This window comes from Pongo pygmaeus, chromosome 2, assembly GCF_028885625.2.
Source record: "Pongo pygmaeus isolate AG05252 chromosome 2, NHGRI_mPonPyg2-v2.0_pri, whole genome shotgun sequence".
NCBI lineage: Eukaryota > Metazoa > Chordata > Mammalia > Primates > Hominidae > Pongo > Pongo pygmaeus.
Window position 1 is genome coordinate 207,187,234 of NC_085930.1, and position 23,070 is coordinate 207,210,303.

Below are 23,070 nucleotides of genomic sequence, written 5' to 3' on the forward strand. Positions count from 1 at the left end.
ATAATCATGCTAAGGCATTTTTATAGTTACTATAACAACAGGAGTCTCTAAATCCACATCCTTCACATGGAGTTAGTTTTGTAATCCATCTCCCTTGAGTTCAAGGTAATTGTTACCTCATTTTTTTCATAGCCTCTTTCAGCTTTTTCACCTGATTTAGAGAGATTTGTCAGGTTGCTTCTCTACTTGATTGGATTCAGGTAATCTATTTACGGCCCCATTCCAAATCTGACTATAGACCACAGCTGTAAGGTCATTCCAATAAAACTTTGGAACAGCATTTTCTGTAAACCATGTAATGTATTTCCTGTATTTTGATCATTATTATCATTATTATTATTTTTTGAGACAGAGTTTTGCTCTGGTGCCCATGCTGGAGTGCAGTGATGTGATCTCAGCTCACTGCAACCTCTGCCTCCCAGGTTCAAGAGATTCTCCTACCTCAGCCTCCTGAGTAGCTGGGATTACAGATGGGTGCCACTGCGCCTGGCTAATTTTTGTATTTTTAGTAGAGACAGTGTCTCACCATGTTGGCCAGGCTGGCCTCAAACTCCTGACCCCAGATGATCCACTTGCCTCCTCAATCATTGTTTTTAAGAAGAAATTTTTCCTTTTTTTTTTGTCTGCTTTACATTCAAACATTTTAAAATTTCCTCTTTCTTTTGAAGTTAAATCTGGGCACAGCCTAATATAATCTGGTTACTTGTATTTGTTGTCTGTTCTAGGTTCACTTCTTCAACAGCTTTTTTCATAGACAGCTGGTAACCAAAGGATATAATGGAGTAAAAAGATGGACTAAAAAGGTATTCTCTTTATTTCTTTTTTATTCCAAATTTGAAATGCAGATGATAAACCACTTTGTGTGGAAGGATAAGAACTTCAATGCCAATATGATGTTAAGTAGAAACAGACTTTTTAATGTGACAAGTTTTAAATTTGTTTCTTTTAAATCTTATTGTTTGAAAGACCTTAATTGCCTCCTGGTCCCAATTATAGTGGTAGAACAGTGGGATGATAAAGAAGGAGCTGCCATCATTTGGTATTATCTGGTAGGCTTGTCAGCAGACAGCAGAAGCTTTCAACAATTTTTTGCCAGTGCTGGGCACGATGCCTTGCACCTGTAGTCCCAGCTACTGGGGATGCTGAGACCAGAGGATCACTTGAGCACAAGCATTTGAGGCCAGCTTGGGCAACATAGCCAGATCCTGTCTCTTAAAATGCTAACTGATCCATCAGGAGAAATAACTTTTATATCACAATCTAGTCATAAAATCATATACATACATGTAATTGAAAGAATTTCCAAAAACCATGTACCTAATTTACTACGTATGATGTACTCTAGTCAGAGAGTGGTAAGTGCTATTTGCTATGGAAACATCAGAACACAGTTTGAGAATACAAGGTAACTGGGATAGGGTAGCAGGAGGAAGATGGGCTAGTTCTTTTAGATAGGCTCATCAGCAAAGGCCTCTTTGAAGAGATCCCATTTCACTGAAAACTGTAATGATCAGTGGAGCATTCCCAGTAGATGGAAGAGTGAATGTTAAAGGCCCTGAAGCAGAAGTGAGTTTGGTATGTTGGAGTATTACACACAGGAGGTCAGGGAAGGAGGCAGGGGTCAAGTCATGTGGGGCCATATAGGCCCTGGTAAAGAGTTTGGATCATGAGGGCAATTTAAAGACATTAGAGAGTTTAGGCCGGACGCGGTGGCTCACGCCTGTAATCCCAGCACTTTGGGAGGCTGAGGTGGGCAGATCACTGGAGGTCAGGAGTTCGAGACCAGCCTGGCCAATGTGGCGAAACCCTATCTCTACTGAAAATGTAAAAATTAGCCGGGCTGTGATGGTGGGTGCCTGTAACCCCAGCTACTTGGGAGGCTGAGGTGGGAGAATCGCTTGAACATGGGAGGTGGAGGTTGCAGTGAGCCGAGATTGCACTATTGCACTCCAGGCTGGGTGACAGAGCGAGACTCCATGTCAAAAGAAAACTAAATAAAAAATAAAAATGAAGACATTAGAGGGTTTAAGCAGCAGGTGAGGAGTGTGTATGAGTGTGTGTGTGAATGATAGATAGGATTGTCCTTAGCAACATTGATTCATTCATTCAACATTTATTTATTGATTTATTTTTTGAGATGGAGTCTTGCAGGTGCTGTCTTCGCTCACTGCAACCTCTGCCTCCCGGGTTCAAGCGATTCTCCTGCTTCAGCCTCCTGTGCAGCTGGGATTACAGTCATCTGCCACCGTACCCGGCTGATTCTTGTATTTTTAATAGAGACGGGGTTTCACTATGTTGGCCAGGCTGGTCTCGAACTCCTGACCTCAGGCAGGTGATCTGCCCGCCTCAGCCTCCCAAAGTGTTGGGATTACAGGCGTGAGCCACCGTGCCCGGCATTAAACAGTTATTTATTGAGTACCTGTTATGTGCTTAAATGGAAAAACTGTTTTTTCCTCTGCTGTCACACCACAACAGTAGTCAGCACAGAAGACTTCTGTGACCAAAGCAAGCAAGCAGTTCTGCAGCGACCACTGGCTGGATGCCCTCTAATTCAGTTCCGACCTGTCTACCTGGAGACAGCGCCACGTCCCATAGGTTGAGGGCTCATGCCTCAAGAGTGCCCCCCACCCACTTCAGACACCAATTGCAAGTCCAGGCTTCTGAAACTTCTGACCAACAGACTTCAAGTGAGGGTTCCCACACCGCTCTCCTTGAATTTGATTAATTTGCCAGAGCAGTTCACAGAATTCTGGGAAGTTCTTACCTACATTTAGCAGTTTATTATATAGGATATTACAAAGGATTCAGATGAAGAGATGCATGGGAAGAGATGTAGGGGAGTGGGCACAGGGATTCTCTAGGGCCTCCACAGGCACACCACCCTCCAGGAACCTCCATGTATTTAGTATCCAGAAGCTCTCCCAGTGCAGTCAGTTTTTATGGAGGCTTCATTACATAGGTGATTGACTAAACCAGTGACCATTGGTTAACCTTTAGCTTCTCTTCTCTCCCTGGTGGTTGGGGGGTTGGGTGGGGCTGAAAGTCACAGTCCTCTAATTCTGCCTTGCTCTTACCCTAAAGCTACCTAGGAGCTGCCAGCCAGTCAGTTAATCATTAACATACAAAAAGACATCGCTTTGGGCCTGGGCTCATGTCCCCGTAATCCCAGCACTTTCGAAGTCTGAGGCAGGCAGATCGCTTGAGGTCAGGAGTTCAAGACCAGCCTGGCCAACATGGTGGAACCCTGTCTCTACTGAAAATACAAAAATTAGCTGGGTATGGTGGCATGTGCCTATAGTCCCAGCTACTTGGGAGGCTGAGACAGAATCGTTTGAACCCAGGAGGTGGAAGTTGCTGTGAGCCGAGATTGCACCACTGCACTCCAGCCTGGGTGACAGAGCAAGACTTTCTAAAAAAAAAAAAAAAAAAATATACCGGAAATTCCAAGGACTTTAGGGAGTTGTATGCCAGGAAATGAGGTCAAAGACCAAATTTATTATTTTACAGTATCATAGTGCCAGACATTATAGTAAATCAAGAAATAGAGTGGTAAGTAAAATAATATTAGAGACAGTTTTTGCTTTCATAAAGTCTTCAGTCTAGTGGTGGAGACAGCACCTACCACAGTTTGTATTTATATTTTTGGTGGTGTAATTATTTGTTTAGTGGGTACAAAAGAAAAGTACTACGGGAGCGTGTTGGAATGCAGGTTTGGTTAACCTAGCCTGAGGGTAAGGGAATGTTTCTCATAGGAAGTAATATTTAAGCAGAAATATCAAAGATGAATACAAGTTAACTAGGTAAATGGAGAATAGGGGTATGTGAAACATAGGCAGAAGGAATAAGTATCTGGCAGAAGAATGGGAAAAGGCCGGTGTAGCTGAAATGCAGAGAGTAAAGAAGAGAGTGGCATGAAGTGCACCTGATCCACAGATCAGGGCCTTAAGGTTTGTATTTTGGATTTTATCCTAAATGTAATAGGAAACCATTGAAGGGTTTTAAGTGACATTATCCACTTTGTAGTCTTTGTTCTAACAGTACTGAAGAAGACGGATGGGTATGGGAGCAAAGTTGATGTGGGTAGAACAGGAGACCATTTCAGATTCATGGTACTTTGAACTATAATGATAGCAGGAGAGATGGAAGATGAGTGTGATGTAGGAAGTAAAATTAACAGGATTTGGTGATAAGTTGGTTATGGAGATGAAGGACAAGGAAGTGTGAAAGATGACTTCCACGTATGTGACTTGTATGACTGGATGGCCTATGGTTGTATTTACATTAGAAAAATGTAGGACAACTAGTAGAGGATCGTTCAGATTTAAAATGTACAGCCATATAATTGGATGCTACTTAAGCAGGAAAAGCTGTGTAGATAATGAACGATGGGCCAGGCACAGTGGCTCACGTCTGTAATCCCAGCACTTTGGGGGGCCGAGGCAGGCGGATCACGAGGTCAGGAGATCGAGACCATCCTGGCTAACACGGTGAAACCCCATCTCTATTAAAAATGCAAAAAAATTAGCCGGATGTGGTGACGGGCGCCTGTAGTCCCACTTACTCAGGAGATTGAACCCAGGAGGCGGAGCTTGCAGTGAGCCAAGATCGCACCACTGCACTCCAGCTTGGGCGACAGAGAGAGACTCCGTCTCACAAAAAAAAAAAAAAAGATAATGAAAGATGCTTATATTCCATTTGGGGTGGGGAAAAATAACAAGCAGTGTGGGCAAAAAATACACATTCATGGAAAAGTGTCTGAATGATAAACATGAGAGTGAAAGAATAAAGTCAAATATGTGAGTTGATTCATTAAATAATAAACTAAATTATGCCTTCCTCTAGATCAGGGGTGTCCAATCTTTTAGCTTCCCTGAGCCTCACTGGAAGAAGAAGAGTTGTCTTGGGCCACACATAAAATACACCAACACTAACAATAGCTGATGAGCTAAAACAAAAAAAATTGCAAAAATGATCCCATAAAAGAAAGTCTACAAATTTGTGTTCGGCTGCATTCAAAGCCGTCCTGGGCTGCATGCTGCCTGTGGGCTGTGGACTGGACAAGCTTGCTCTAGATCTTCTGAGATTGCGTTAAGTAAAAAACACCCAGCTATATGCTGAATATAAGAAATATACATAAAATAATATGAAAAAGAAAGGTTGAAAATGAAGTGACGTTTAAAGAGGCTGGGTGCTGTGTCTCACATCTGCAATCTGAACACTTTGGGAGGCCTAAAATTACTGTAGATGGGAGGATTGCTTGAGCCCAAGAGTTTGAAACCAGCCTAGGCAACCAAGCGAGACCCCGTTTCTATAAAAAATTTAAAAAACTTAACTGGCCATGGTGGCAGCCTGTGGTCTCAGTTATCCAGAAGGCTGAGGTGGGAGGATCACTTGAGCCTGGGAGGTCGAGGCTGCAGTGAGTCCTGATCACGCCACTGCACTCCTGCCTGGGTGACAGACTGAGACCTTGTCTCAATTTAAAACAAATAAAAAAGGCAACTACATGAAAATTAAACAACCTGTTCCTGAATAACTCCTGGGTAAATAAAGAAATTAAGGCAGAAATCAAGAAGTTCTTTGAAACCAATGAGAACAGAGAGACAATGTACCAGAATCTCTGGGACACAGCTAAAGCAGTGTTAAGAGGGAAGTTTATAGCACTAAATGCCCACATCAAAAAGCTGGAAAGATCTCAGATCAACATCCTAACATCACAATTAAAAGAACTAGAGAAGCGGCTGGGCGTGGTGGCTCACGCCTGTCATCCCAGCACTTTGGGAGGCCGAGGCGGGTAGATCACCTGAGTTCAGGAGTTTGAGATAAGCCTGACCAACATGGAGAAACCCCATCTCTACTAAAAATACAAAATTGGCTGGGTGTGGTGGCACATGCCTGTAATCCCAGCTACTTGGGAGGCCGAGGCAGGAGAATCACTTGAACCCGGGAGGTGGAGGTTGCGGTGAGCTAAGATCGCGCCATTGCACTCCAGCCTGGGCAACAAGAGTGAAACTCCGTCTCAAAACAAACAAAAACAACAACAACAAGGAAATAGAGAAGCAAGAGCAAACAAATCCAAAAGCTAGCAGAAAACAAGAAATAACTAAGATCAGAGCAGAACTGAAGGAGATAGAAACACAAAAAAACCCTTCAAAAAATCAATGAATCCAGGAGCTGGATTTTTTGAAAAAATTAACAAAATATACCTCTAGCTAAACTAAAGAAAAGAAAGAAGAATCAAATAGACACAATAAAAAATGATAAAGGGGATATCACCATCGACCCCACAGAAATATACAAATTACCATCAGAGAATACTATAAAGACCTTTTCACAAATAAACTAGAAAATCTAGAAGAAACGGATAAATTCCTGGACACATACACCTTCCCAAGACTAAATCAGGAAGAAGTGGAATATCTGAATAGACCAATAACAAGTTCTGAAATTGAGGCAGTAATTAATAACCTACCAACCACAAAAAGCCCAAGACCAGACGGATTCACAGCCAAATTCTACCAGAGGTACAAAGAGGAGCTGATACCATTCCTTCTGAAACTATTCCAAACAATTGAAAAGGAGGAACTCCTCCCTAGCTCATTTTATGAGGCCAGCATCATCCTGATACCAAAACCTGGCAGAGACTCACAACAAAAAAAGAAAATTTCAGGCCAATATCCCTGATGAACATCGGTGTGAAAAATTCTCAATAAAATACTGGCAAACCAAATCCAGCAGCACGTCAAAAAGCTTATCCACTATGATCCAGTCAGCTTCATCCCTAGGATGCAAGGCTGATTCAACATATGCAAATCAGTAAACATAATCCATCATATAAACAGAACCAGTGACGAAAACCACATGATTATCTCAGTAGATGCAGAAAAGACCTTCAATAAAATTCAGCATCCCTTCATTTAAAAATTCTCAATAAACTAGGTATTCATCAAACATATCTCAATAATAGCTATTTATGACAAACCCATAGCCAATATCAATGGGCAAAAGCTGGAAACATTCCCTTTGAAAACTGGCACAAGACAAGGATGCCCTCTCCCATCACTTCTGTTCAACATAATATTGGAAGTTCTGGCCAGGGCAATCAGGCAAGAGAAAGAAATACAGGGTATTCAGATAGAAAGAGAGGAAGTCAAATTGTCTCTCTTGCAGATGGCATGATTCTATATTTAGAAAATGCCATCGTCTCAGCCCCAAAACCCCTTAAGTTGATAAGAAACTTCAGCAAAGTCTCAGGATACAAAATCAATGTGCAAAAATCACAAGCATTCCTATACACCAGCAATGGACAAGCAGACAGCCAAATCATGAATGAACCCGCCCATTCACAATTGATACAAAGAGAATAAAATACCTAGGAATACAGTTTACAAGGGATGTGAAGGACCTCTTCAAGGAGAACTACAAACCACTGCTCAAGGAAGTAAGAGAGGACACAAACAAATGGAAAAATATTCCATCCTCGTGGATAGGAAGTACCAGTATCTTGAAAATGGCCATACTGCCCGAAGTAATCTTTTTTTTTTTTTTTTTTTTGAGATGGAGTCTCGCTCCATTGCCCAGGCTGGAATGCAGTGGCGTGATCATGGCTCACTGCAACCTCCACTTCCCGGGTTCAAGCGATTCTCCTGCCTCAGCCTCCCGAGTAGCTGGGACTACAGGCATGCACCACCATGCCCAGCTAATTTTTTGTATTTTTAGTAGACACAGGGTTTCACCATGTTAGCCAGGATGGTCTCGATGTTCTGACCTCATGATCTGCCCGCCTCGGCCTTCCAAAGTGCTGGGATTATAGATGTGAGCCACCGCTCCTGGCTGCCCAAAGTAATTTATAGATTTAATGCTATTCCCATCAAACTACCATTGGCATTCTTCACAGAATTAGAAAAAACTACTTTAAAATTCATATGGAAACAAAAAAGAGCCTGTATAGCCAAGACAATCCTAAGCAAAAAGAACAAAGCTGGAGGCATCACACTACCTAACTTCAAACTATACTACAATGCTACAGTAGCCAAAACAACTTGGTATTGGTACCAAAACAGGCATATAGACCAATGGAACAGAACAGAGACCTCAGAAATAACACCACACATACACAACCATCTCATCATTGACAAACCTGACAAAAGCAATGGGGAAAGGATTCCCTATTTAATAAATGGTGCTGGGAAAACTGGCTAGCCATATGCAGAAAACTGAAACTAGACCCCTTCCTTACACCTTATACAAAAATTAACTCAAGATGAATTAAAGACTTAATTGTAAAACACAAAATCGTAAAAACCCTGGAAGAAAACCTAGGCAGTACCATTCAGGACATAGGCATGGGCAAAGACTTCATGACAAAAACACCAAAAGCAATTGCAACAAAAGCCAACATTGACAAATGGGTTCTAATTACACTAAAGAGCTTCTGCTCAGCAAAAGAAACTATCATCAGAGTGAACAGGCAACCTATAGAATTGGATAAAATTTTTGCAGTCTACCCACGTGACAAAGATCTAATATCCAGAATCTACAAGGAACTTAAACAGATTTACAAGAAAAATAAACCATCAAAAAGTGGGCAAAGGATATGAACAGACACTTCGCAAAAGAAGACATTTATGCCTGTAGTCTCAGCTACTCGAGAGGCTGAGACAGGAGAATCGCTTGACCTGGGAAGTGGAAGTTGCAGTGAGCCGAGATTGCGCCACTGCACTCCAGCCTGGGCGACAGAATGAGACTTTGTCTCAAAAAAAAAAAAAGGACATTTATGTGGCCAAAAAACGTATGAAAAAAGCTCGTCAGCTGGGCGTGGTGGCTCACGCCTGTAATCCCAACACTGGGAGGCTGAGGCAGTTGTGGTGGTGGGGGCCTGTAATCCCAGCTACTCGGGAGGCTGAGGCAGGAGAATCGCTTGAACCTGAGAGGCAGAGGTTGTAGTGAGCTGAGATTGTGCCATTGCACTCCAGCCTCAGCAACAAGAGCAAGCCTCCGTCTCAAAAAAACAAAACAAAACAAAACAAAAACAGCTAATCACTGATCATTAGAGAAATGCAAATCAAAACCACAATGAGATACCATCTCACGCCAGTCAGAAATGACAATTATTAAAAAGTCAAGAAACAATAGAAGCTGGCAAGGCTGTGGAGAAATAGGAATGCTTTTACACTGTTGGTGGGAATGTAAGTTAGTTCAACCGTTGTGGAAGACAGAGTGGCAATTCCTCAAGGATCTAGAACCAGAAATATCATTTGACCCAGCAGTCCTATTACTGGGTATCTACCCAAAGGAATATAAATCATTCTCTATAGAGACACATGCATGCGTAAATTTATTGCAGTACGCATAGCAAAGACATGGAACCAACCCAAATGCCCATCAGTGATAGACTACATAAAGAGAATGTGGTACATATGCACCATGGAATACTATGTAGCCATTTAAAGAATGAGATCATGTCCTTTGAAGGGACATGGATGAAGCTGGAAGCCATCATCCTCAGCAAACTAACACAGGAACAGAAAACCAAACACTGCATGTTCTCACTCATAAGTGGGAGTTGTACAATGAGAACATATGGACATAGGGAGGGGAACAACATACACTGGGGCCTGTCGGGGGGTTGGGGGCAAAGAGAGGCAGAGCATTAGGACAAATACCTAATGCATGCAGGGCTTAAGACCTAGATGACAGCCAGGTGCGGTGGCTCATGCCTGTAATGCAGCCTGGGTGACAGAGCAAGACTCTGTCTCAATTAAAAAGAAAAAAACAAACAAAACTAGATGACGGATTGATAGGTGCAGCAAACCACCACGGCATATGTATACCTATGTAACAAACCTGCCTGTTCTGCACATGTATCCCGGAACTTAAAGTAAAATTTTTTTAAAAATTCAAGTTTTCATTAAAAGAAAAAATTAAAGGTACTAGGCAGCTGGGCGTGGTGGTGTGTGCCTGTAGTCTCTGCTACTCCGGAGGCTGAGGTGGGAGGATTGCTGAGCCCAGGAGTTTGAGACTGTGGTGAGCAGCGGTCACACCACTGGACCCCAGCCTGGGGGACAGACCTTTCCTCTACAGGTAATAATAATTTGTTTAAAAATTGTAGAAATGAAAAGGTACTAGACAAATTGAAACAAAAACAGAAAGGAATATTAATAATATTAGTAGCAGTTGAAATAGAATTTAAGGTGAGAAGCAAATTGTGTAATTATCAAATTTCAATATAAAGGAGATATAATGACCAATCTTTATGCACCAAAGCACACAGTTGCTAAATATATGTAATACAATTAAAACAGAAACAAGACGACCTTGGTAAAATGTTGATAGTGGCAGACTTTTCTCATAAGTGGATAAATCTAGTAGACAATAAAGACATACACAAAAATTACAATTAATATAATTGATTTAATAGATGTTTATGCTCCTTAAGAGAATATACATTTATTGCTGTGGTTCAGGAATATTTGTAAAAATTGAACATGTACTTAGCCACAAAGAAAATTATTTTTTATTAGCCGGGCAAGGTGGCATTTGGGAGCCCGAGGCAGGTGAATCACGGGGTCAGGAGTTCAAGACCAGCCTGGCCAAGATAGTGAAACCTCTTCTCTACTAAAAATCCAAAAAAATTAGCTGGGTGTGGTGGCGGACGCCTGTAATCCCAGCTATTCGGGAGGCTGAGGCAGAGAATTTCTTAAACCTAGGAGGCGGAGGTTGCAGTGAGCTGAGATCATGCCACTGCACTCCAGCCTGGGTGATAGAGTGAGACTCCATCTCAAAAAAAAAAAAAAAACAAAACTAGTAAGACCCTGAACTCACTAGAAGACTCAGTGATGAAAAGGTTTATAAGAAAGCCTTTTTTTTTTTTGGATGGAGTCTCGCTCTTTTGCCCAGGCTGGAGTGCAATGGCACAATCATGGCTTGCTGCAACCTCTGCCTCCCGGGTTCAAGCGATTCTCCTGCCTCAGCTTCCCAAGTAGCTGGGATTACAGGTGCACACCACCACACCTGGCTAATTTTTGTATTTTTAGTAGAGACAGGTTTTACCATGTTGGCTAGGCTGGTCTCGAACTCCTGGCCTCAAGTGATCTGCCTGCCTCAGCCTCCCAAAGTGCTGGGATTACAGGCATGAGCCACTGTGCCTGGCCAAGAAAGGCTCTTAAACATATAAAAAGTTGCTTAACTTCACAGTAAAAGAAAAGCAAATGAAAACCACACCGAATGACAGATAAATGCAACGAGTTAATCTTGATTGGATCCTGGATTGGAAGAGATGCAATATTTTGGGTAAATTAGGGGAAATTTTAGTATAGACTGTAATATATTCAGGGGTCAGCGATCTGTTTCTGAAAGAGCCAGATAATAAATACTTTGGGTTTTGCAGACCTTATGGTCTTTGATTTATCTACTGACCTGTTACAGCACAGAAGCAGATATAGATAATACCCAAGTAATGAGTGTGGCTGTGTTTCAATTAAACTTAATAAAAACTGGCAGTGGGCCATACTTGGTCATTCATGCATTAGATGATATTAGTAAACTGATGTTAAATATCTTTTGTTTTCAGAGATAGTGAGATTGTGGTTATATAGGAGAAAACATCTGACGTAGTTAGGGGTAAAATATTGTGATTGATGTCTCCCTCCAAAAAAAGTGTACAAGTATATGCAAAAAAATAAAAAGCCAGGCAAAATGGTAGGTGCTTATAGTTCCAGCTACTCCGGAGGCTGAGGCAGGAGCATTGCTTGAGCCCAGAGGTTTGCTTTTAAAAAAAAAAAAAAAATATATATATATATGTCTACACACACATACATATGTGTGTGGGGAGGGGTTTTATAGGAATTGGTTAAGCTGAGAGGAGGAGGAGCAAGATGGCAGAATAGTACCCTTCAACCGTCGTCCTCCTGCAGGAACACCAAATTGAACAACTATCCATGCAACAAAATCATAAGAACCAGAAATCAGGTGAGTGATCCTAGTACCTGGTTTTAACAGCATCTCAAGGAAAGAGGCATTGAAGAGGGTAGGAAAGACACTCTTGCATTGCCTACACCACCCCTTCCCTATCCCCTGGCAGTGTGCGGAGATAGAATCTGTGTGCTTGGAGGAGGAAGAGCAAAATGATTGTGGGACTTTGCATTGAAACTCTAGTGCTGTCCTGTCACAATGGAATACAACACAGGGCAGAATTCTGCCAGCACCCATGGAGGGAGCATTCAGACTAGCTCCAGCCAGAGGAGAATCTTCGGCCCCAGTGGTAGGAACCTGAGTTGCAGCTAGTTCCACCACCAGTTGAGTAAAGTGGACTTGGGTCCTGAATAAATTTGAAAGGCAGTCAGGCCACAGGACTGCATTCCTTTGGCACATCCTGGCACTGCCCTGGGGTCAGAGCCTGTGGATTTGGGGTGCACACAACTCAGACACCAGCTCTGGTAGTGAAGGGATTGCCACTCCCCCAACTGGAAACAGTGGAGCTTGGGGAGATGATCTTTCCATTTGGGGAAAGGAGAGGAAAGAGTACAGAATATCGTGTCGTGCAACTTGAGCACTAGCTGGGCCACAGTAAGATAAAGCACCAATCATTCCTGAAGCCTCCAGTTCTAGGCCCTAGACCCTGGATGGTATTTCTAGCCCCACCCTGGGCCAGAGGGGAAGGGCCCAGTCTTGGAAGAATTTACCACCTACTGAGTAAAGAGCCCTTGGACCTTGAATAAATATCAGCGGTCGCCAGGCAGGAGTTGCCACATGCCTTGGGCAAGACCCAGTACTATGCTGTGTTCAGTTGTGACCCAGTCCAGTGCCAGCTGTGGTAGCCATGGGAGTGCTTGCACCACTCCTCCCTCAACTCCAGGGAGCCCAGCATGGAGAGAGAGACTATTGTTTGGGGGAAAGTGAAGGAAGAGAATGAGAGATTTCCTAATCATCTAGGAAATTCCTCTCCATCTTACCCAAGCACACCAAGGTGAGACCTCTAGAAGCCTGCAAGTGTCAGTCTTACTGGGCTTGGGGCTCCCCGTAGTGCAGATATGGCTGCAGTGATCAAAGACTTAGATTACAACACTCAATTTCCTTTGAATACCTGGAAAGCCTTCTCAAGAAGGACAGATAAAAACAAGTCCAACTGTGAAGATAGAATAAATACCTAACTCTTGATTGCCCAGACGTCGATGAACACCTGCAGGCATCAAGAACATCCAGGAAGGCTGTGCACGGTGGGTCACGCCTGTAATCTCAGCACTTTGGGAGGCTGAGGTGGGCAGATCACCTGAGGTCAGGAGTTCCAGACCAGCCTGGCCAACATGGTAAAACCCTTTCTCTACTAAAAATACAAAAAAATTAGCTGGGCGTGGTGGCAGGCACCTGTAATCCCAGCTACTCAGGAGGCTGAGGCAGGAGAATTGCTTAAACTTGAGAGGTGGAGGTTGCAGTGAGCCGAGATCACGCCATTGCACTCAAGCCTGGGTGACAAGAATGAAACTTTGTCTCAAAAAAAAAAAAAAAAAAAGAACATGCAGGAAAACGTGACTTCACCAAACTAAAGGCACCAATGACCAGTCTCATAGTGACAGAGATATGCAACCTCTCAGACAATTGAAAATAACTTTTGAGGAAGCCCAGAGAATTTCAAAATAACACAGAGAAGGAATTTAGAATCCTGTCAGAGAAATTTAAGAAAGAGATTGACTTTTTTTTTTTTTTTTTTAAAGACAGAGTTTCCCTCTTGTTGCCCAGGCTGGAGTGCAATGGTGCGATCTCAGCTCACTGCAACCTCCATCTCCCAGGTTCAGGCGATTCTCCTGCCTCAGCCTCCTGAGTAACTGGGATTACAGGCATGTGCCACTACGCCTGGCTAATTTTGTATTTTTAGTAGAGACAGGGTTTCACCATGATGGTCGGGCTGGTCTCAAACTCCTGACCTTGTGATCTGCCTGCCTCAGCCTCCCAAAGTACTGGGATTTGAGTGACCACACCCAGCTGAGATTGACATTTTTTTTTTAAAAATAAAAAGCAGAGGCTGGGCACAGTGGCTCACACCTATAATCCCAGCATTTTGGGAGGCCTAGGTAGGTAGATCACTTGAGGCAAGGAGTTTGAGACAAACCTTGCCAACATGGCAAAACCCCATCTCTACTAAAAATACAAAAATTAGCTGGGTGTGGTGGCACAGGTCTGTAATCCCAGGTATTCAGGACGCTGAAGCACAAGAATCGCTTGAACCTGGGAGACAGAAATTGCAGTGAGCCAAGATCATGCCATTGCACTCCAGCCTGGGCAACAGAGCGAACTCTGTCTCAAAACAAACAAAAAAACCCCAAAAAACACAAAAAACAAATTCTGGAGCTGAAAAATTCAGTTGACATACTAGAAAATACATCAGAATCTCTCAACAGCAAAATTGATCAAGTGGAAGAAAGAATTAGTAAGCTTAAGGACAGACTATATGTAAATACACAGAGGAGAAAAAAGAATGAAGCAAACCTACAAGATCTAGAAGTCACAGGGCAAATCTGAGAGTTATTAGAGGAGGTAGAGAGAGAGAGATAGGGTAGAAACTTCACTCAAATAGTAACAGAACTTTCCAAACCCAGAGAAAGGTATCAATATTCAGGTACAAGAAGGTCCTAGAACACCAAGAAGATTTAACACAAATAAGATTGCCTCAAGGCATTTAATAGTCAAACTCCCAAAGGTTGAGGATAAAATCCTAAAAGCAGCAAGAGAAAAGGAACAAATAACATATGAAGGAGCTCCAATACATCTGGCAGCAGACATCTCAGTGGAAACTTTACAGGCCAGGAGGGAGTGGCATGTCAAGTGCTGAAGGAAAAAAACGTTTATCTTAGAATATCATACCCAGCGAAAATGTACTTCAAACATGAAGGAGAAATACTTTCCCAGACAAACAAAAGCTCTGAGGGATTTTGTCAATATCAGACCTGACCTGTAAGAGATGCTAAGGGGAGCTCTTTAATCTGAAAGGAAAGGACATGAATGAGCAATAAGAAATCATCCAAAGGTACAAAACTCACTGGTATCAGTAAGTACACAAGAACAGAATGGCTTGACACACTAATTGCTGTGTGTAAGCCATATTTTGAGTAGGAAGACTACAAAGGCTATCAAAAATTATAACTACAATTTTTTAAGCGATAATATAAAAAAAGATAAATAGAAACAATGGCCGGGCACAGTGGCTCACGCCTGTAATCCCAGCACTTTGGGAGGCCGAGGCGGGTGGATCACAAGGTCCGATCGAGACCATCTTGGCTAACATGGTGAAACCCCATCTCTACTAAAAATACAAAAAAAAATTAGGTGGGCGTGGTGGCGGGCGCCTGTAGTCCCAGCTACTCGGGAGGCTGAGGCAGGAGAATGGCGTGAACCTGGGAGGCGGAGCTTGCAATGAGCCCTGATTGCACCACTGCACTCCAACCTGGACGACAGAACGAGACTCTGTCAAAAAAAAAAAAAAGTAGAAACAACAAAAAGTCAGAGGGGGATGGAGTTTGGAGTTAAAGTGTAGAGTTCTGTTTTCGTTTTCTCTTGACTTTTTTTTTTTTTTTTTTTTTTGGTAACTGGAGTTATCAGTTTGAAATAGTTGTTTATAAGATATTGTTTGCAAGCCTCGTGAGGCTTTTATTTTGAGGTAACCATGTAACCTCAAAACAAAAAATCTACAACAGGTATACAAAAAATGAAAAGCAAGAAATAAAAATATACTACCAGAGAAAATCATTTCAACACAAAGAAGGAAGGGAGGAAGGGAAGACCGTAAAACAATTAGAAAGCAGATAACAAAATGGTAGTAGGAAGTCCTTATGTATCAATAATAACATTGAATGTAAATGGACTAAAGTCTCTAATCAAAAGACATAGATTGGCTGAATGGAAAGAAAAATAAGACCCAACTATATGCTGCCTACAAGAAACTCACTTCACCTATAAGGATATACACAGACTGAAAGGGCTGGAAAAACCAGACCTCCTCTTTTTCCATACAAATAGAAGCCAAAAAAAGAGAGCAGAGTAGCTATACTTAATGTCAGGTAAAATAGGTATTAAGATAAAAATTATTAAAAAGGGACAAAGAAGGTCATTATATAATGATAAAAAGGTCAGACAATATAAAAATTGTGTATGAGCATATATATATATATGTATTTCCACACATACCTAACACTGGAGCATCCAGATATATAAAGCAAATATTATCCGAGCTAAAGAGAGAACATCACAAAGAAGGCAAGAAAACAAACAAAAACACACAAAAAAGAAAAAGAAAAGAGCCAGAGAGAGAGACTCAACAATGCAATAGTAGCTAGAGACCTCAACACGCCACTTTCAACATTGGACTCAAAATCAACAAAGGGCCAGGTGCAGTGGCTTACGCCTGTAATCCTATCAGTTTGGGAGACTGAAGTGGGTGGATTACTTGAGGTCAGGAGTTCAAGACCGGCCTGGCCAACTTCGTGAAGCCCTGTCTCCACTAAAAATACAAAAATTAGCCAGGGGTGGTGGCAGGCACCTGTAGTCCTAGCTATTCGGGAGGCTGAGGCAGAAAAATTGCTTGAACCCTAGCAGCGGAGGTTTTGGTGAGCCAAGATCGCGCCACTGCACTCCAGTCTGTGCTACAGAGTGAGACTCTATCTCAAAACAAACAAATCAACAAAGAAACATGACCAGCCAGGGGCAGTGGCTCACGCCTGTAATCCCAGCACTTTGGGAGGCTGAGGTGGGCTGATCACATGAGGTCAGGTGATCAAGACCAGCCTGACCAACATGGAGAAACCCTGTGTCTACTAAAAATACAAAATTAGCTGGGTGTGGTGGAGCATGCCTGTAATACCAGCTACTTGGGAGGCTGAGGCAGGAAAATCACTTGAACCCAGGAGGCGGAGGTTGCAGTGAGCCGAGATTGTGCCATTCCACTGCAGCCTGGGCAACAAGAGCAAAACTTCATCTCAAAAAAAAAAAAAAAAAAAAAAAAAGGGAGGGATCAAGATTTTTTTTTCTTAGTATACTTTTCTTTTCCAATTTAATTGCTTTGGCACCATTATAGAAAGTCAACTGATCATACATGTGTAGGTCTACTTCTGGATTTTCTGTTCTCTTAGACTGATGCCTATTTTTTATGTTAACACTACACAATATTACTGTATCTTCATAGTGTGTCTCAAAATCACTGTGAGTCTGCCAGCTTTATCCTTTTTCCAGATTGTTTTGGCAATTCTGAGTCCTTTGCATTTTCATATAAACTTGAAAATTAGTTTGTCAAACTCTGTTGTTTAGTAAGCATGCTGGAATGATTGGGATTGTGTTTATACATTAGTTTGGGGAGAATGGACATCTAATATTAAGCCTTTCAGTGTATGAACATGGTATATCTTTGCATTTATTTTTTCTCAGTATTATCTGTAATTTTTAGTGTATACATCTTATATATACATTCTTGTTAAATGTATCCTTAAGTATTTCATGTTTCTGAAATGGCTATGAAAAGAATTTTAAAAAATATTATCTTCTAGTTGTTTGTATATAGAAATACAGTTGATTTCTGTATTTTGACTTTGTATCCTCTGACCTTACCAAAGTCATTTACTACTTTTAGGAGCTTTTTTGTATATTCTGTGAAATTTTCATAGACACTTATAAGTAGTGACAGTTTTGTTTCATTCTTTGCAATCTGTGTGTCATTTTTTCCTTGCCTTACTGCACTGGCTAAGACTTGCTACAGTGTTGAATAGAAGTAATGAGAGAGGACATCTTTCCCTAGTTCTCAGTCTTGGAAAGCATTCAGTTTTTCACTATCGTGTATGATGTCAGGCTTTCCTGTTATTATCGTGTAGGCTTTCCTATTATTCCTATTTTCCTGAGAGTTTTTAATCATAAGTAAATACTGAATTTCATCAAATGCTTTTCCTGCATCTAAGCAGATGAACCTATGGTTTTTCTTCTTTATTATGCGAATGGGACCCAAACTGAAGGAGCAGCACCTTTCCTGAGACATGGCAGTCTCACATGGTAGCTCTAAAAGTTTCAATCTGATCATGACATAACTTCACTTCTGCTTATTACATCCTTTTGATTAAAGCAAATCATATGACAGGACTACAGTTCTCTCTTTGGGAGGGCAGAGAAGTCACATGGCAATGGGCAGGTCTGTATAATCTTCTCACAGGGAGGGCAACAAATAATTGGGGTCAGTGATACAATCTGTCATGCACATTGTTCTTAATTATGTGTACAGGTTAAACATCCCTTATCCAAAATGCTTGGGACTAGAAGTGTTTAGGACTTTGGACTCTTTCAGATTTTGTAATATTTGCATATATATAATGAGATATTTTGGGGGTAGAACCAAAGTCTAAACACAAAATTCACTTATGTTTCATATACACCTTAGATGCATGGCCTAAAGGTAATTTACAATATTCTTAGTAATTTTGTATATGCAACAGTTTATGTACATTGACCCATCAGAAAGTAAAAATGTCACTACCTCAGCCACCCCTGTGGACAATCTGTGGCATCATGTCAGCACTCAAAAAGTTCCAGATTTTGGAGGATTTCAGGTTTTTGGGTTAGGGATACTCAGCCTGTATAAAGCTTCTATGTATGTCTATGTTAATGTGTTAGAAGAAGAAAATGATTTGGAAAGATAGGTGAAGTGTATCTTTTTCTGTATTTCTAATTTTTATATAAAAATCTATTTTACGATGTAGAAAACATTACTTTTTGAGAAGAACATACATCTGGTTTTATTTACTACTGTATTCTAACTATGATTCCTTGTTTTAGATACTCGGAATTAAAAAAAAATGGATACTCAATTTTTAATCTGGAAAGGAACATTGTTTATTATTTTCACTATTTCCTTCTGCCCACCTCACTCCCCAGGTTTATGGATGCAGAAACTGAAAAGCTAAAGTGATTCTGCCCCAAGGTCATGAAGACTTAACAGAAGATTCATTTAGAGCAGGACACTATTTGAGTATCAGAAAGCGAGAAGGAAATCTCGGGAAATTAGTTTCAGAGAATATGAGGTAGTTTAAAATGTTTTAACCCAAGTAATCACCAAATTATGCTAAAAAAATACCTGAGAAGGGAAATTGATTCACTCTTTCACAAATGTGTGTGGAGCATCTACTACTTTATCACCCACTCTACAACTGGAATTTTGAGTGGAATAGCAAGCATTTCTAGATTATAAAGGGATATATATTATGATATAAAGGATATGTTAGGACTGTAAAGGATGCATAAAGTATTATCAAGGATGTTTTTCTCAATTTTGACATTTGAGAGACCCAAGCAAGTAATCATAATAATAACTAAGATATTTGGCTACTTATAATGTGCTAAACAGAGTTTTATGCATTTTACACATTCTTTTACTACTCTTAAAAACTTCATAAGGTAGGTACTATTTTCTATCCATTTTATTAGTTGAGGAAATCAAGGTGCAAAGAAGCAAGGGAAATTACCAAAGTCATGTGACCAATATGTGGAATAGCCACAATTTGAACTTGAGCAGACTTGCTTCAGAGCCCATAATCTTAACTGCTGCTTACACCATGTCTGTAGATGCAGTTTCAGGGTCTCACTCTGTCGCCCAGGCTGGAATGCAGAGGTGTGATCATGGCTCACTGCAGCCTCGACTTCCTGGGCTCAAGTGATCCTGCTGCTTCAGCCTCCCAAGTAGCTGGGACTGCAAGCGTGCACCACCACACCTGGCTGATTTTTTATTCATTTATTTTTCTTGAGACAAGGTCTGGCTCTGTCACCTAGGCTGGAGTGCAGTGGCGCAATCTCTGCTCAGTGCAACCTCCGCCTCCCAGGCTCAAGCCATCCTTTGAACCTCAGCCTACCAAGTAACTGCGACTACCGGTGCACACCACCACGCCCGGTTAGTTTTTGTATTTTTTTGTAGATACAGGGTTTTGCCATGTCACCCAGCCTGGTCTTGAACTCTTGAGCTCAAACCATCTGTTGGCCTCTCAGAGTGCTGGGATTACAGGCATGAGCCACTGAGCCCGGCCTGATTTTTTATTTTTTGTAGAGACAGAGTCTCATTATGTTGCCCAGGCTGGTCTCAAACTCCTGGGCTCAAGCAGTTCTTCTGCCTCAACCTCCCAATGTACTGGGATGACAGGTGTGAGCCACCGTGCCTGGCCCCTTATACCATTTTCTAATACTATGATTGCTTTCTAAACAAGAGTTGAATCCAGGTTAAATATGTATATGAGAAAATGAGGTAAACAAGGAGCCAAGTCTTATCAGGCACTTGACACACAGGTTTAGTAGATTAACTGGAAAACTGTACTTTGTATATCTTTATTTTTATATTATTGTTGTGTATTATAGCTTAATAGTTACAAGCATGGGCTTAGATTAAGACCTGGGTTCAAATTCTGGTTCATTGCTTCCTCCTTTTTTGCCCTTGTGCAGGTCAAAGGTCAGCAAATGGAAGCTGCTGTTTTTTGGTGGTTTGGATAGCTGTGGTGATGGCCGCATTTCTTTCTCTTTTCTTGATCAGGTGGATTTGTTTAAAAAGAGCCTTCTGTTGATTCCTATTCACCTGGAAGTCCACTGGTCTCTCATTACTGTGACACTCTCTAATCGAATTATTTCATTTTATGATTCCCAAGGCATTCATTTTAAGTTTTGTGTAGAGGTAAGTTAATATACTGCCTATTTTTTCATTTGTTTTGTAATTGGCCAAATAGCATCTTAGCTCTAGATAGAACAGCAGCAGTCAAAACCGTATAGGAACAGTTTATGTCATGAAAATCCTCTAAAATGTTAGCTGAGAAAAGGACTAGAAGGGGAATCTCTGGCTGAGGAGAGGATCTGTCTAGGATCCAGATCCCCCCCTCTGAGATACTCCACTTGGATTTTCTCTGCTTTTCCCTTAAAACTACATCTTGAATGTGGTTAGAAATTGTTTCTTTGATCATCTTAGAGCTAAAATTGGCTTGTATCTGCAAAATAACTCCTGTAGAATAAACTATAACCTAACGGAATCAATTGACAAAATATTAGTGTTCAGCTAATAAACAGATGGTGGGATACAAAATCAAGAAAAATGAGTAGGTTTCCGGATTTTCCTGCACTATCAAGAACCAATAAGAATATGTAACTGGGAATAAGATTCCATTTATAAAAGAAAAAAACATAAATAACCTAGGAATATGCCCTAGGAAGAAATGTGGAAATTCTTTATGATGAAAACTCCTAAAGCTTTAGGTACTTAAAAGAAATCTGTACAAAACTGTAAAAGTATTTGAATGAAATATGGAGAATGTTATGTTCACAGAGTGGGGAAGGACTTCTTACATGGAACCAAAGAAAAGACATAAGGAACAATTGGATAAATTTAACCACCTAATAATTTAAAACTTCTGTATATCATAAAGTTAAAGGACAAGCAGCAGACTTGGAGAAAATATGTATGATGCAAATAACAGACAATAACTATCCAGAATACATGGAAACTCCTACAAATGAATAAGGGGAGGATAAAAGGACCTAATAGAAATGGACAAAGGCTAATTTAGTAAATTTTAGGAAAAATGCAAATGACCATTTAAAAACACACAGAGAGGTGTTCAGCCTCACCAGAAATAAAAGAAATGCAAATGGAAACTACATCAGTTACATTTTTTGTCCATTATGTTAGAAAAAGTGATGCTATTCAAGTGTCTATGTGAGCGTAAGGAAATAGGCATTCTCATATTTTCTGGTGGAGTGTATAAATTGATACAGCCACTTGGTGATAGTTGCAGTTCTCATCAGTTCTAAGTGCTTTGTTAATTAAAAAGATACAAATTCTGTTGCATATCAGTTCCATTTCTTGTTATCTACTCCATAAAAATGCTTGTATATGCACACAAGGATGGGGCATGTGCTAGGATGTTCATGGCAGCATTATTTATAATAGTGCAAAATAAAACAACCCAAATTTAGCTCTAGCAAGAGAATAGCTAAATACACTATGGTACAGTATACCCATACTATTAAACTGACCATAGCAGTTAAATTGAATATAGTAGACCTTCAAGTCCTCAAATGGAAAGATGTCCAAGGCATAGAGCTTTAAAAAGCCAATTGTGGAATGATACGGTATAGTACACAAATCCATGCAGGTGTATGTGTAGACACATATATACATACATATTTGTAAGTAAAAAGATGGGATCTTACCATTTTTTATATCAATGATTATTACCTTTGGTTAAGTGTAGAAAAGCAGGACTACTAATTAAAGGGGATTTGGCCTTATTTTGGGATTTTTTTTTTTTTTTTACAAGGAGAATATTTTCTTGTATTATTTGTTTAATTAACATTTAATTTAAAAATTAAGTATAATGCAAACTATGAGGAAAATCAAGTTTTCAAAATCCACATTTTCATTTCCAAGAAATCCAGGAAAAAAATACCCCAAAAACGAGAAGCCTCCTGGGCCCAGAGTTCTCACAATACCAGATGTGAGCGTCTTTTCCAGTTCCCTTCCCCTAATTCCTTGCCTTTCTCTGAACCAACATATTCCTATACCTGCCAGAGCCTGTCTATATTGTCTCTTTCCTAGACAAACCTGCAAAGGTATAACCAAAAGTGCAGCCATATCAGTGCCTTCAAGAATCGGATTCTGACAGGCAGAGGAGAGCAGAGGTGTTGGGAAAATTGTTTCATGTAGGAACTATTTACTGTGCCTCCTGCTTTGTGCCAGGCACTGATGCTAGGGAGTCAGGTAGGGGCTAGAGAGACGTTCGACTTCATGGAGTGAATGATGGTTAAACAGGATTTTGTTTGTAAAACTTGCAGTTGGGTTTAAGTCGATTCAGAATCATTAGGGCCTGGTTCTGCACAGTAAGAAAAATCATCTTCTGAATTTTTGCCCAAGCCCTCCTGCAGAGTTCTTACCTTTTCAGCAAAATTACAATTGGCCTAATAATTTTGCACATTTGCAAAAAGACCCTAAGAACAGACTCCTTTTAAGTGATAGCTAGAAGTCATTTAGAGCCAAATACAGTTCAGTCATCTGGCCAGGTGGGGTCAAGCTGTTTT

General features: G+C 40.9%; 1 protein-coding gene across 3 annotated transcripts in view; it reads left to right on the plus strand.

The window, feature by feature from the left end:
- Nucleotides 1-23,070, plus strand: part of SENP5 (SUMO specific peptidase 5) — a 67,049-nt gene that overhangs the window by 35,236 nt on the left and 8,743 nt on the right. For 2 of the 3 annotated variants that reach the window (XM_054480480.2, XM_054480481.2), the window contains exons 6-7: nt 726-803; nt 20,540-20,677. In XM_054480480.2, the coding sequence (XP_054336455.1) occupies nt 726-803; nt 20,540-20,677 (216 nt within the window). Of the gene's footprint in view, nt 1-725; nt 1,694-2,374; nt 4,680-20,539; nt 20,678-23,070 lie in introns of those variants that run through there. The other variant, XR_010125609.1, reaches the window with a different exon arrangement.